Genomic DNA, 16,365 nt, shown 5'->3' on the forward strand with positions numbered 1-16,365 from the left:
TACCCTTTTATTACAGTTTCACTCTAATGTCACATTAGACAGTGCAGTTCATTCCAATTAATTTCATTTTCCTATTAGGCCTATTCTATATGAAATGAACTGTGTCAGCATAGAATAAGTTACTCGCTTTTGCAAGCTTAGCAGTGTAATGTCCTCACATATTTAATTGTAGACTGAGCATGCAAATAGACAGTTTGTAATCACTCGCTAAAAATATCACCAATGTGCAATGTTTTTTGCAAGGGGTCCTTATTTATACATTGGAGCCTAACTAAAATTGTTACTCTTAGCATAATAACCAACACTACAGACTGCTGTATTGGTTATAATGCCAAAAGTACTCTGGTGTCATTCCCTGGCAAGTGGGCAAAACTTTTCTGCAATTATTTGCCTCTTATCTGGGTCCTGCTAGGCGCCAAGCCTCCTGTAACGCCTGTTAAATGGCATCTAACTTCTGCAGAGCTGGATGCAATTCATTGGCTGAGAGCATCAGTTTCATACTGACACATACAAGGTATTTGCACCATAACCACTTTACACTTCATTGTGGTACTTGGAATATTCGATGATTGCAAATCATTTATATAATTAAAAATGGATCCACTCTTTACATGGCTTGGCCAGCAGAGGTAAAAGGTATTTCCTCACTTGTCTACACTAATGGTCTAAAAAACGGTTTATTCACTAAATTCCAGATTTTAAATAGATTCATTATTTTCACTATTAATTATTTTCCATTAGATCTCATTGTAGCGTTAAGATTTACGCTTAAGTTGTTCTGGTCTGTATTAAACAAATGAGATCAAACATATTAATAGAATTCAAATGCAATTTGGTTACAGTTTGCCGTTAAATTAGTAAACTTATAGATTTTTTTTTTTTTTTTTTTAAATTCTTTATTTTTGGTGCAATAAGAATTACAAACAGGCCTGTGGTGCCACGACAGCAGACACAGGCTCAATGATGCAGACACAGTCATGACAATATTCAGTTGCACGATTTTTGTATATAAGACAGGATGTATTCGCATGTGTGTTGCATATAGAATGTGTACATCGGCATTTGTGAGATGCGTTTCTATAGATTACAAGAATTTAAACTTTGCTTTTAAAACTAGGAACATGCTTAAATAACTTAGGCTAAACATGAGAAATAAATTGAGAAAACACACTTATGGGTTGTGCATGAGACTGTGGATATCATGTTGTAGAGCTTGGGTGTTTAACTGTATAGATTGTGTCACCAGTTTGAGAGGTAGGGTAGCTTGTACCGGTAGGGTTAAACTGGCTTTAAGTGCTTGTGGGCCTTGTTTCTAGTTTGGTAGAAGCTCGCAGGACAGGTGAACCGGATAGCTGGGGTTAAAAATTTAATAGGGTTGGGAGAATTGAGTGCGCTTAGGGCGCCGTCACGTTTCCAGCCTACCCTGAGGTCCCAGTAAGGCTACTCTTGCCCGGCATGTTGATTGCCTCCAATATGCTACGATTTATAACTTTGCTAAATCAACTTAAATGAGGCTACAGGAAAAGGTAAAAACGTTAGGGAACCTTGCCGTCCACACAGGGCCGGCCTTAGGGGTGTGCGAGCTGTGCGGCCGCACAGGGCGCCATGGAGCAGGGGGCGCCGTGCGGCCGCACAGGATTTAAAAAAAAAAAAAAAAAAAAAAAATTTTTTTTTTTTTTTTTTTTTTAAATTTGCAGCTGGGGCGGAGCTTACCGTGCGGCGGGGGCGGAGCTAATAGCGCCGGAAAACTGCTGCAGGGGAAGCAGGAAGGAGTCCCTGCTTCCCCACCAAACAGTCACCAGGAGCTGCACTGCCTCCACAATGAACTCCACAGGTAACTGTGGGATTGTCAGGTGAGTGTGACTCTCTGCCTGTGTGTGTGTATTACTGTCTCTGTGTGTGTATGACTCTCTGCCTGTGTGTATTACTGTCTGTGTGTATGACTGTCTGCCTCTGTGTGTGTCTGTGTGTATTACTGTCTGTGTCTGTGTGTATGACTGACTGTCTGCCTGTGTGTGTGTGTCTGTGTGTGTGTGTGAGACTGTCTGCCTGTGTGTGTGTGTGTGTGTGTATGACTGTCTGCCACTGTGTGTCTGTGTGTATTACTGTCTGCCTCTGTGTGTGTGTCTGTGTGTATTACTGTCTGCCTCTGTGTGTGTGATTGTGTGTATGACTGCCTGTGTGTATGGCTGTCTGCCTCTGTGTGTATGGCTGTCTGCCTCTGTGTGTCTGTGTGTATGACTGTCTGCCTGTGTGTGTGTGTGTGTGTGTGTGTATGACTGTCTGCCTCTGTGTGCGTCTGTGTGCATGCCTCTGTGTGTGTCTGTGTGTATTACTGTCTGTGTGTGTGTGTGAGACTGTCTGCCTTTGTGTGTCTGTGTGTGTGTGTATGACTGTCTGCCTGTGTGTGTGTGTGTGTGGATGTCTTCCTGTGTGTGTGTATGGCCGTCTGACTCTGTGTGTGTGTGTGTGTCACATACAACCAATACACGCATATCACACACTGTTAATACACCCATTACAAATATCACACATAGCATACATATCACACACAGTCATCACACCTACTATCACATACACAGACAACACAAACATTACAGCATACATGGATGACGGGGGGGGGGGGGGGAGGGGGCGCTGTGAAGATTTTTCGCACAGGGCGTCTAAATGCCTAAGGCCGGCCCTGCGTCCACATGACTTGCAGTGTTAGGTTCGTCCGTTCCTTGCCGGGATTATCCGACGCCCTGCTGGGGTGTTACAGAATGTGAGGGATTTTCCTATACGGCTGTCCCATGGCGTAGGTGCAGACTTAATAGGTAAAGTTAAGGTAGGTATCTCCAGTGAGATTGCGCCGTGCCGAACCCTGGTGGGGCGCTTACAGTTATGGTTGCCTGTGGCCCAAAAGTAACACGAGATGTTAGCGCAGAGCTCCTTTAAATGATAGGACTAATACGTTAGCTTAGACTCTGCTGTTAGGGTACAGGGGGCTCATAACAGGTTGCTGTGGGCCTCTGTGACAGTGTAATCAAGGCATGTTAGTTAGGCAGATATTAACATTGTCAGAGTGAACAACTGGTGAGAAAATAAAAAGTTAATTTAAACTTATGCCTATAGTGTTAAAACGTTGTGGGAATAATTAGGAGACCGCAGATCAACATATTATAGCAGTGGAATAACGAAAAGAATAACATAAGAGAAAGAAATAGTGGCTGTGTGCCATGTGATCTGTCCCTGCAGTGTGATGCAGAAGATGAAGCCTCCCAGCAGTCCATGTTGGTCAGCCTATACCCCGTCTAGAGGCTCGTAGTGTGGCCCTAATTGTACTGTCACAGGGTACTTGCAGCTGGGTAGTCAGGACCATGAGCTGTAGCCGTGTCTGGTACGTGATGCCGTGGTGTCGCGGTTCAGCATGCTGGGAGCGGCTGTGATAGTCATCTCTCAGACCCCTTGAGGAAGCAGGAGGCCATCCGCCGTCTCTAGTTGTGGTAAGTCTCCGTTGGGCAGTGAATTTGCGGGTCTGGCGACTCTGCTGGTCCGAGGGCTTGCAACTGCTTAGTAAAGAGCCTTTCTCTGTGAAGTGCTTGTGTCCCCGGCTGGGAGCAGCTCCCCAGTATCGTGGGTGATGCGTGGTGGACTGTCTCTGCCTAGGCCGTGGCCTAGGATGGCGTACCTTGGTGGCGCCAGGCTGTTTGCGTCGTGGCACTCTCCGAAGCGCTTGCTTCCTCCGCTTGATCTCTAGTGTTGGTGCCATGTCTTGTGGCCGTTTTGTGGGCGGCCTAGCCTCAGAAGTGTGTTCCCGGCGTGCAAGTTTGGCCCAGAAGTCCTGCAGAATGCGGTCAATCCTTTCCGCTAGCGGGGGCAGTCTGGTGCCGGTCTCGAGGCTGCATGCGGTGTCCGCCATGTTTTTCACAAGGTGATTCCCTGGTGCTTGGTCGTCGTTTATGTTTGCCGGGATATCCCCCGCCGGCATGGGGGGGGGGGAGGTAGAGTCCTCCGGGGAGACCCCAGTCCCCGAAAGTTGCAGCTGCGGAGGGATCGGCCGCCTCCCTCGTGTCGCCTGCTGCCGCCTTCCGTAGGCCCCGGGTCGGTCTCCGGTAAAAGACTGTTGCTGGCAGTTGGTACTTTGGGCTGGTAAGGTTGCTTTGGTGTGCCCCTTAGGTTGGGGCTGCTGTGCGAGCAGTTTTAAAGGCTTTGTCTCGTTTGTTTCGGCATTTTTTAGGTTTTTGCCTTGGAGCCCATGTTGTGTGCGACTGCTCGGCATGGCTGCCAGGCTCCGCCCCCCTCAAACTTATAGATTTTGATATGTAACCAAATGGCAGTTGAATGGTAGGACAAATGTGCATGAAAAAAACAAATCTGTGTTTTTTAAATATGACTTAAATATCTTAAAAGGGATGGCAGACTCCAAAAGCACTTCAGCTTGCTGTGGTGATTCATGTGTTAAGAGTGTGTCCTTTTTTCCCCCTTTTCGTATTGCAAATAGTGCAGATTTCAATAGAAATTGGAACTTTTATCAATAACCTTATTACAAACCCTTGGCTGTCAATCAATCAACCCATCAGTAGAGCTAAAATCAAAAAGCAGGCATTGCCCATACCACAGGGTTTAAACGGAAGGGGCAATTGCCCTGGGAGAGGTTACAAAGGGAGGGCTTGTGAAGGATTCAGACAAGAGACCTGCAGCTTTGCAAGCTAACTTTAGAGTGCTTTTAAATTCGGTTGAAACTGATGAATTTTGATATCCAATTGGTGTTCGCCTGTCGCTTTGCTCTTACTAATATATTTATTTTTATTATTTGCATTTATATAATGTCAACTTATTTCTTAGCAATTGACAAGTTTACAAAGGGGGAAATTTAACAATAAATGAAACAATTACAAAATGTTTACAGGAACAACAGGTTGAGGAGGACCCTGTTCAAAAAGAGCTTATTATGACTCATAATCTATGCAAAGCTCGCTAGACAAGGAAAATACAATAAATAAATCATTGAGTGCAACTCTCTACTGAGTGATTTTTAGTCTATAGACAAACAAACATAGAAATCAATTATTAATATTAATCAATGTAATTAAAATGGAAAAAGTTTATATATGCATTGTTGGCATCATTAACACATTTAAAAGAAGTGGCGTTGGGGGGCGGGGCCCGACCGCCATGCTGACCGGTCGCGGGCCGGAGAGGCTCCTGACAAAATCTGGTCCCCTGTGGCACAAAACCCAAACATCACAGTAATCTGGTTGACTAGGAGATGTCTAACGCATCCAGGCAGATGCCGGAGCCATCGCGGTCCCTGAGATCGGGAGTTTCGGAGCCCCCAGTGGGCAATATGAGGCTTTGGGGACTGCGGACTACGGGGGTGAGGAGTGGGATGGACGTCCGCCGTCCTGTTTGTGCACCTGGCTGCCACGCAACGGCCTTGAGATGCGCCTCGCAGGCCCCGCTTTCCCCCCCCATGGACCGGGGGGGTTTATCCCGGTCCCCACCGGAGAGAATCACTGTCTTGCAATGGCTCAACAACAAGCCTACCTGGCGTTGTGCACCATGCGCCTGGTCATCAAAATGGCGGCAACACGGCCTATACTAAGCTTCACATACAGTCCTCCTTGCCTTACCAACTGCTGGAGATAGCTGATCCCAACCTCAAGCTCGCTGTACATGCTGTGCCCCTCTTTGTAGCACCATAGACCCAATGGACTCTGCAGTACACTGTGTGCAGCAGCATGCATAAGGCCAGAACTGCCAACGGTCGTCTCACTCCCTGCCATTGTCTACAACATGCTACACCGCTATACTAATTAGCACAGAAGCTAGAGAGAGAGCCAAGTTCCAAAGCTGCAGCCCACACCAAGCTACCAAACTGCAATAAAAAAACGGGCCCCACCAGGACGCCCCAGGCAGCACGCTGAACAGCCCTTTGCAGCACACCAGTGGCATTGGTTGAAGTCGGGAGGACCGGCCTCCAAGTACATGCTACCAAGGCTAGTGCGGGACTTTGTACACATACCCACTGTCTAATCGTGAGAACCCTATTTCAGCTGTAGAAATGCACATTCAGCCCATCATATTGCCTCACAAGTCCCTAGCCCCGGTGGTTAATAACCCTGTTCATGATTTTGTTGACAATCCATTATAATCTTGTTTGTTTGTGGTTATCAAAGTGTGTCAGTGTACACAATCTTTCACTACTACTCATACTCATCCAGCTCATGGCATACATAGCATTATCCTATTTACTCATGAGAAAAATGTGTTGTTCAATCCTGTCACAAAAACGCATTATGTGTTTCCACGCAATTATATGTCATTAAGCGGTATAGACGAAATCGCATGCCTAAGCTTGTTAAACAACCTATAAAAATGTGCAGTTATTCCCATGCTATATATGTACCAATACTGTGTTTCTTAACCGCTTATACATGCTGTTGTGGCATGGTCAAACGGATGGTAACACCTGCACAATGAAAAAAAAAGAATGAAAAGAAAAAAAAAAAAAAAGAAGTGGTGTTGGTGCACAGACCCCAATATTTATGTCTGGCAATGTTAAAACATTGCTGTTTCAGAGAAACTGTAATGTTTAAATTTGACCTAAATAGCACTTCTATTAGAAATAAGACTTACAGTCACACTAAAGGTGTTTCTTCATTAAAGACCCACAATTTATTTATTTATTTTTTGGGGGGGGGAGGGGGGAGGGCAGGGAGGGATTAAAAAAAGAAAACACACAAAACATGATGCCACTGAACTCCGTAAATGCTTCTCAAAGAAAAGCATTTGATAGTATGCTTCTCTAGCAGAAGTATCAGTGTGGTAGAGCTTCGAAATGGCAAGCAAAATTGGTCCACAATGGTTCTCCATGAGTGAAACAAGAGGTTGAAGGTTTCATAAATGGCTGGAATCGGCACAGCTGTGGAATGCAAGAGTAATATATAATTTCCATGGCCAACCTGCCACCATTAATAAAATGTCAGGATTTGGGTTTTATATATATATATATATATATATATACACACATATATATATATACACACACATATATATATATTTTATAAATATAGCAATTCACATTCGTTTTCAATTATTCAATAACATATCCCTCTTCCTTTAATCTGACCACTGAAAATAGGAATTATTAAATACTTGATTATTACTCTAATATTATGGGATATAATTAAAGCAACACTGTCATCAGACCATACATATTATGTTTATCATAAAGATGGAATCTCTATTACAAAAACTCACACTGACTTTTAGATAGTCATTGAAATTCCAACAGAATCAAATATATCATAAGAAACTTGTACGGGGCCCAGGCTGCACATCCAAAGGCTACTCTAAAGCAGTATTTGTTGTAATGTGTTATCAAATATGTCTACGCTCTGCACAACCATTTGGACACTCAGGGCAACAAACATGAAATGAATGTGCAGAGCTGAAAGCAGGATATCTATTATTTGAGGGGGAAATCTATTATTTGTTCAAACTGCTTTCAGCCGCAGCCTATAGGGATTAATCCACCTGACTCCAACATACGTGTGCCCTTTATGGGCAAAACACTGAATTAGACAAATATATTAAAAAATAGCATAAGGCAATGTTAATGATGCTTTCACGCACTCTGATTATACCATCTCTGCTTTGCATTAGAATAATCCAAGTAGATTTTACAGTACAATATTAAAAAGGAAAGAATAATGAAAATTCTCACTTACCAGTCTTCTGGCATTGTACAATCTTCTCGTACACGCCATCAGAATTCTCAATTAAAGCCTTGCTGCTCTGGATTATCTGTGGATTAAGTGTTACATAAGCGTTAAAAAGAAAATCTAGGAAACGAGAAATGAGAGGTGGTGTACTAAAACAATAATGCATTATGTTGTATTTTTAGGATTTTTTGTTTGTTTTAGAAAGCATTCTATTCAATGAGGTGAATTAGAAAGTGTTAAATAAGCTGCAGAACACTGGGTCATTTTGGTCTATTCAAACTGGCTGATCTTCACTTTTTTATGTATATGGTATATTAAAGGAAAATACAACAAAGCAACAAAATAAGTCTGGAATCAAAGATTTTATTGGGCCACTCACTTGCAGGAGGACTGAGCTTCTGTCTGGCACTAACTAGCAGTGTTGGCACCTAGGGCATGCCTCCCAAGTGCTCCACAGCTATAATACGCATAATAACGTGTCAAAAAATAGGTTTAGAAATTAGTTTGTGTAAACAAGATACAGTGTTCGTGTTCTAACTATTTTAGTCAAATAACCTATTAGGAAGTCACAGAACAGCTTGCCCCTGGCCACACCCCCACTCACACTCCTAAAATTACAGTGTCCTGCTTTGTCCATTTCAAATGTTGGGAGGTATGTCCTAGGCAGGGATTCAGGCACTATTTATGGAAAAGTATAGACATATTGGCAAGAGGATCAGGGCAAACTATTAGTAACTCTTATCAAGGTTTGAAAGGTGAAAGGAGAATGTGCTGAAATTAAAGGAACACTATAGGCTCACAAACACAAACATGTATTTCCTGACCCTATAGTACCAGCTAGCCCAAATGTCCCCTTCCTTAATAGTGCAACATCTTACCTTTACTCTAGTCTGCTGCTGCTGGCTCTGCCCCTGATGTACCTGCTTGGCTGACATCATCAGAACTGTTGCTCAATACCAATCACAATGCTTTCCCATAGAAAAGCATTGTATTGGCTGACACAGTAAAGGAGGCAGATCACGGACTGAGACCGCACAAGCCAAACACAGCCCTGCCCAATCAGAATCTCCTCATATAGATACATTGTTGACATAATAGATCTATAATTTCTAGACCGTGTCTGGGTTTCATGGAGGTTCTCCAATTTTTTTTTCATTATCCATAACAAGATGGGTTTCTTATTTCTTATTAGTCTAGCCTTGTTCCTTCACTAGGTTTGCCTATCATGGGCTTAATTCCTATCTGGCTCTATATGTCTCCAGGATATTTCAGACATGTGAATGCCAGGGGGTTGCTGATCTAGCAGCCTCTAGGGTAAATTTAACTTGTCTGAACAGATTTTATGACGATAGTCTATTGATCACTTGTTTGGCTTTTTTAAAGTCTTCTAAGGTTTATGCAGCTCAATAATAGTTTTTATAACTATTGGCTGTTTTTGAACTATGTCCCTCCCTCTAGATATACTGCTTGGGTATTCCCCATGAGTAAATGCTGCCACGATTGATTAGGAATAAGGAAAATTGTTTCATACTTACCATAATTTTCTTTTCCTGATAATTTATTCATGGCAGCATTAAGTTCCCACCCATATACTATGAGTTGTGAAGCGAGTTACAAAGGCTGCCTGATGGGAAGGGGGAGGATCTATTTATACCAGTTTCAGAGTTCTGTTTCCTGTCCTTTCTGCTGTGAGGGGAGGAGCTAACCCATAAGTAAATGCTGCAATGAATAATGATCAGGAAAAGAAAATTACGGTAAGTATGGAACAATTTTCCTTATTTTGGACTAAAATTTGAATTTAAATTATCCTGTTGGACTCAAACCCATGAAGTACCAAAAAGAGATCACATGATAGAATGTCTACTTTTTTCTATTTTATATACTTTTTATCCCTTAACAACATTAGGAGGTTCCATAACGTTCTAATGTTCTGATGAGAGTAGGGTCTAATTCCTAATCACACCAGGGAGACCAAAGTATCCGTTGATACTTGGGGCTCCTCTCTGTCAGCTGTAGTTAGCCTCCACCCTGTCAGATGACATTAGAGGAGGCGGAGGGCCAACCGAGTGCCATGGAACATTGGCCCTGAAATCAGGTAGGTGGCTAAAGGATTTTTTTTTTAAGCCTTTACAGACTGGGGTGCGGGTGAGGGCACAAGATGGCACTATAGTGTTAGGAATATAACTTTGTGTTCCTAACACTATAGAATCCCTTTAAATTACAGTGGAACAAACACATTTCACAAATTCTAGGTTTTGTTTTGGTTCAGAAGTTGGGACAACTGTCTCCGTTCTTAAGGGGTTAAAATATGCTATGCTTTATTTTTTGATTGTGTACAAAAAACTTTAAAAAGTCTATAAATCTTGTTCAGTGTAACACTGCTTCACATTGGTGTAAAACTGCATAAAATCATAGTATGTGGTTATATTGCCTGCATCAAAATCTTGATGACAGAATTCCTCAATAAATTTTAGTTTACAGCTCTAACAAGCAATAATAAAGTTGCTCTAGCCTGTTGTGAATGATTCATTCCGTTTATCGCTACCAAAGCTTTATTGATCTGCAATTACTGCATTTAAGAATCAATTTGGTCTTCTCTATAAAGCCAAGTTCCTCCTTTACTGTCATGAAAATATCGGATTGATGCATGATAATGGGCTGCAATCCAAGCTCAAATGATATGTGGCCTAAATATAGTAAAATATACTCTGCAAACACAGATATTTGTTCACCCTGTTCTTTCACTGCAAACAAATTCTTTATAAAGAGAGCTGGTACGATAAATATTATAAGCTTGCATTGTGGTTAAATGTTGAAAGAATTGCCCAATACAAAAGGACTACTGGGGACCATTTACCTTAGTGACACCGCTACCCATCCATGCATGCATGCCTTCCATTCATAATGGGAAGTGATATAATATCAGGGAAACATTCATCTGTTCTGGGATATGCCAGGAGGTAGAGAAAATAAATATCTGGGACCATGGCAGTTGGCAGGACAATGTGAGGACACCAGGAAATGAAGAGAATGGTAAAGGGACAACCACATCCCAGTCAGTACAGTTTTGGTGGTTATAGTACTACTATAGACAATACATTGCTCCTAGGCTTAGTTTCAATATAAAATGGCCTTGTAGCATTATTATAGTAAGAAACGTATAATAAAATAACAACATAGTGAAACACAGCCTTGCCGGCCAAACAGCAAACTTTGGTTCTCCTTGGAACTGAAAGCCTCTCCTCTCCTTTTAGCTTTTCTTCCACTGTTTGCGTATACTTCCAAAAAACACACAAGATTTCGGTGATCCTAGATAGCTCATACTGTACAATAAAAAAAAAAAAAAACCTCATTGTTTGCTCGAGTATTCCCGCTCTTCCTATTGAAAGCCTTCCCTTCTTTCATATTTACATTCTATTTTCGAAGGAAGCCGCGTGTCACTCTTTTCAAGTTATAAAACACCTTTCCTCCGATGTCTTCCCTTTCTCCACAACCACTTTCTGACAGCTGTTTCATTAGAGTCAAGTTCTAGCATCACAAAGTACTTACTATCATACACGCGGTCCACTCTGCTTTAGAGGGGATTTACCCATTCTGAAAACACTTGCTCTCAAGGAATCACCATGCTACTACACTTGAATAATGGACATTGTTTTTATTGTCTGCTATGCTATATAGTAAGCAAACTGCAAGAACCTGCCTATAAAACTTGTTAAGATGATACATAAACCATGTATATTAAATGCTATCCTTTGTCTGATACAATGTCTCCAATTAATTAATTTGCTGGACCTGCACATTGTATTTAAATAAAATGATTTACAAATACAGATAGAACGTGCACAATTGTGCATTGTGTTTAGAAATAATTAAGTTGAAGAAATAAAGAATATTAATAATAAATGTTTTTTTTAACATGAAATAATGCAAGAAAGCACCTGGGATCTCACATGATAACCGGGAAATCCAATAATTATTCCAAACGAGCACCAAAAAAGCAGAGAACGTAATTTACAACTTACAATAGCAAATTTAAAAAAACATGCTGAAAAAAATTCATACATTTTGGTGGGTTAATACCTGTACCTTTAACTTATGAAATGAGGGTCAATATAGTTTGCAATGAGAAACTTGTAAGGTCAGGAATTCTGAGGCTGGTATTATATTATGTGCATGTTTTAGGCAGAGTGTGAAATGTAACACTCTAAATACTGGTTTTAATTGAGGATGGGAAAGACAAGCAGCTCGGTTACAAAAAAAATTAAGGAATTACCAGGGCTGGAATCGAACTATTGAGCCAAGCAGACATGCTTTTGCCAAGAGAATGTTACTTGCCCAAAAAGTAAATCAGCTCAATGCCACATGATCAAAGCAGCCCAAATTGATAGTACAGCATACAGATGGCCTGGCTCACAGGGCTTGTAAAAAAAAAAAATAAATAAAAAAAAAAAAAATAGATAACATACTACATTAGACTTACACTGATGGATAGAATAAGAAATTAAAAAAAAAAAACAGCATAATTAACTCAGAGGCATCTCTCAGAGTCCATCAAAGCAGATTAATCTGATCAAGGCATACCTCTCAAGTGTCCCTATTTAGGAGGGACAGTCTCTAGTTTGGGTTTAAATAACCCTTTCCTATCTAGGAGCTCAATATTGTTGGTGTGTCTGAATGTATAACAGAGCTTTACAGCAATAATACTCACATTAATGTGTCTTTAAACTATACCAGATATGTTTATCAATCAGTCTGTATAAATAAGATACATTGTTCTTGTTCTAAATGACATTTTGGTTGTCCAAAAAACACTATTACCAAGTCATCTTGAATTTTTGAGGATTCCATCTCAGAGTTTTGATTTTTTTTTGTCAGGTTTTTACTACAGGTTTGCATTCCTAATGCTATAGGGTTCCTTTAACATCAGTAACTCATACCTCTCAACTCCATCTACTGATGCGCTTGCGCTATGCTTGTTGAGATCATTACCTGGTGCAGGACACAAGGCTGTTATACAAGGCCATTTTATAGCGGTGATGTCACACAGAAAAAAGTTAAAAGAAGAAAAAAAAAAAAAGCTGTTTCAAGTGACATTATGGAAGTTAGAAGTTCATTGTTCCAATCCCAACACTTATACGCTAATAGAACTAAGGGGAGTATGAGAGGAAATCCGAAAATTAGTGGTAAACGATGTTGTCCGACATTTCAACAAAATGGACTCTATACAAGTGAGAATTCTGAGATGAAGACAATGCTGGAAGCCAGTAACAGGAATCAATAAAATAAACACATATTGTTCTTATACCCTAAGAGGGCAAAGATGACAAACAGGTGGGCAGTTACAAACCTATTTCACTAAATTAACACTGATGCAAAAAAATCAACCAAAATATTGGGGTGTTTGATCCATCCCGATCAGGTTGGATTCACGACAGTACACCAACTGTTTGAGAATACTAGAAGGGCAGCAGATCTGATCTGGTGGGCGGGAAGATTGGGGGGTCTTCCTTAGTCCTGTCACTGGATAAAGAGAAGGCATTTGACAGTGTACAACAGCCATGCCTCCAGTGTTAATTTTGGCGCCAAATTTCAATTTCGTTTTAGTCATGGTCTTTTGACTAATAAGCCATTTCGGTTTTTGTCGTATTTAATGAGAACACAGGTGTCTGGCTGCACTCACCTGAATATGCATAAATAGGGTGCTGCTGGGGGCCAATTTATACAATAAAAAGGGAATATCCAGCGCACTCCATTATCCCCTAAACAGCAACAGCAGTGCTGACAGATTTAGTTATTTTTTTAGTTTTATTAAAAACACCTAATCCAGGCATAAAATAATGGGGGTTTAGTTATATTATATGAACATACATTGCATAAGCCTGCCACAACGTCAATGTAATATAATAAAAAAACAAAACAAAACAAAACACGAAATCTGTCTGCACTGAAGTTGCTGTTTAGGGGATAATGGAGTGCGCTGGATTTTCTTTTTTTATTGTATAAATTGGCCCCCAGCAGCACCCTATTTATGCATGTTCAGGTGAGTGCAGCCAACTCCTAGGCTTTGAACCCCTCCCTGTTACAGGTGCCTCATCCCAGGACCCTATTTAGCCTTGTACTGCAGAGAACTCTAGATGGATTTTTTCCCCTAAGTAAGTAGCTCATGAAGCAAACACTAGGCTGGTAATGTAGGACCTGCCAAAGATGGGGTACATTGACGCTGTGGAAGGTTTATGCAATGATCTAATGATGATAATGTAATTAAAACCCCATTATTTGTCATATTTTAGTCATCTTAATTGTTTTAGTTTTAGTCCAGTTTTAGTTGACTAAATCTCATATTTTGGACGACTAAAATTGTTAGTCGACAAAATTAACACTGCATATCCCACCGAAATCAGGACAGTTGGTAGCTCTGAGTAATTAGTTCAATAGATGTTAACACAATATAGAGCCAATTTAATGTAATTTCTTTCTTAATTTCATTTTAGGTAAGAAAATGGAAATTGTTATTTTTTTCTTCCATTAGTGAATTAAATCATGAACCTTGAAATGTCAAAGTTGTATTTTCAAATGTGAACTCTTCATTAGTAGGTCTAAAAGGTTATTCACTTCCTTAGGGAAGTATGTTCATACAACTAAGTAAGAAGCCTTTAAGAATCATTAAATCTCTCTTTTTTACATAAATGTTAATTGCTCAGTACAATTATGCTTTTAAGAGTATGTGGGAGAACTGTTAATTACACGTTCAGTTACAGTTAAAATGTCTGAAAGTGTGTATAAGACAGTACTAGTCATATTTAAGCGCACAGAGTTAGTCTTGCCATTTAAAGGTAAGATATGTCTAAAACAATTTTAAATTTAGAACATAGTTTGACAGCACTAGAGAGGAAAAATGACTGGATGGCTTAGTTGGAATATTAGTGCTAAAGAGAGGATACTTAAAATTCTACTTAGGAAAACAAAACGGATTGTAGCTATCCAAAACTTTCAGCCACTAATATGCAATTATCCTTTGAGCCAAGTCCATCACCTACAGTTCTTTCTAATATTTATTAAATGTATTCTGGAGGTTGTTGCTGTTTAACTACCATGCCACTACCTCTGCTGCGTACAGATTCCCAATCACCCCTTGGTGCAAGGAAGTATTTATGTCAGAGTGTTTTGCCCGGACAAAAAACGTCTAAATTTCAGGGGGATCATTATTTTTTACACATTGTTTTTCTATCATGACATCAAAGAGTTCTCTGGAGACACGGTATGACTAGCCAAGAAAGCAGCGGAGAGGAGGACTTTTCTTAACACTATGGGACCAGTACAATCATTAGTGTCAAAGTGTTTGGCGAGCTTCGCCAAATTCAGAATAGTGTTAGACAAAGTAAACGAGGGAGCATGCTGGACTGTTGCCTAATAGTACTTCCACGGACGGGATACGGAAGATAATAAATGGTCTTTGCTTTTACAAATCTAGACAAATGGATACTGCAATGCCTGCCATAACATTGCTTACAAGCACAGAAAGTGTGGGGGTTTTAAACTAGTCTACCTTCCTTAAAAACATGCCAGCAAAATCCATAACAAATGAGGTACTTGTTACCTAAATGTTATTAATCGTGGACTAAACCAACAGACAGATGTGTGATGTATAACACGCTAGTACACTGTAATATAATCTTCATAGCACATGCAAACACTTGAAATTTACTTAAACATAACATTGCAGATGTAAGCAGTGTTTATTGTTGTGAGTAATAAATCGAGGGTCTTGGAAAAGCATTACAACATAAAGAAACTAAAGATCTGAGCAGTGTGTATGTGTATATATATATATATATTTATATATATATATATATACATATACATATACATACATATTTATTAATTAAAGTAATCCCCCAGGGAGACATGTTTTTTGTATATTTTTTTTTCTAATTTGTGCTAAAGAATAATTGAACCAGCAAAGTCAGTAAGTCACCCAAAACAATATTCCAGATCTCATTGGTAGACAACACAAAGTGTGGTATTTGAACACTGTTCTATTATTGTTGTTTTATTCTCAACGTATAAACACAGGGGTATTCCCTACGGATAAATGCACTGTCCGTGTTAAACATGGCTGCAGACATAGCCGTTCTAATATAAACAAGACGGATAAGCGCTAGTAGATCCACAGCAGATTACCCTAGGCAGCAGTCACAGACACACAAAGGGATCCCTTCTATACTCCTAAAAAAAAATACAAAACAAATTGCGCCTAATAAGAGGAGTTATATACTGATGCAATTATTTACAAAATGGTCGCAAGAATACAGTCTAAATTGTGATGGAATTATATATTTGCAATATTGCACTACTTGATTTTTCTTCTTTTTCCATATTCTTCACAGACAATCACTAGAGTAATCTATACAAGTCTGTATCCACTAGTGGGGATTATACCAATACATATTGTTATTACTGGAGCTTGTATGAAGCGCTATACCATGTGAGTGAAAACGTATACACTATGTTGCTTGCTATACAACTTGTTGCTATCCACTTATCACACAATTGGTCATTGTTTCTGCTTTTTACATTTATCTACAGAGGAAGGGTAAGGTCCTATAGGAATGCAAGGCCATTTTGTGACTGCAGACAGTACTGACCTTATAGATTG

The 16,365-nt window shown here is 40.2% G+C and overlaps 1 protein-coding gene across 2 annotated transcripts in view; it reads right to left on the bottom strand.

The window, feature by feature from the left end:
* The window catches only part of PLCL2 (phospholipase C like 2), a 204,781-nt gene that overhangs the window by 27,956 nt on the left and 160,460 nt on the right, over positions 1-16,365 (bottom strand). For both annotated transcript variants that reach the window (XM_063452311.1, XM_063452312.1), the window contains exon 5: positions 7,716-7,791. In XM_063452311.1, coding sequence (XP_063308381.1) covers positions 7,716-7,791 — 76 coding nt within the window. The remainder of the gene's footprint in view (positions 1-7,715; positions 7,792-16,365) is intronic.

The sequence above is a fragment of the Pelobates fuscus genome, chromosome 4, assembly GCF_036172605.1.
Source record: "Pelobates fuscus isolate aPelFus1 chromosome 4, aPelFus1.pri, whole genome shotgun sequence".
NCBI lineage: Eukaryota > Metazoa > Chordata > Amphibia > Anura > Pelobatidae > Pelobates > Pelobates fuscus.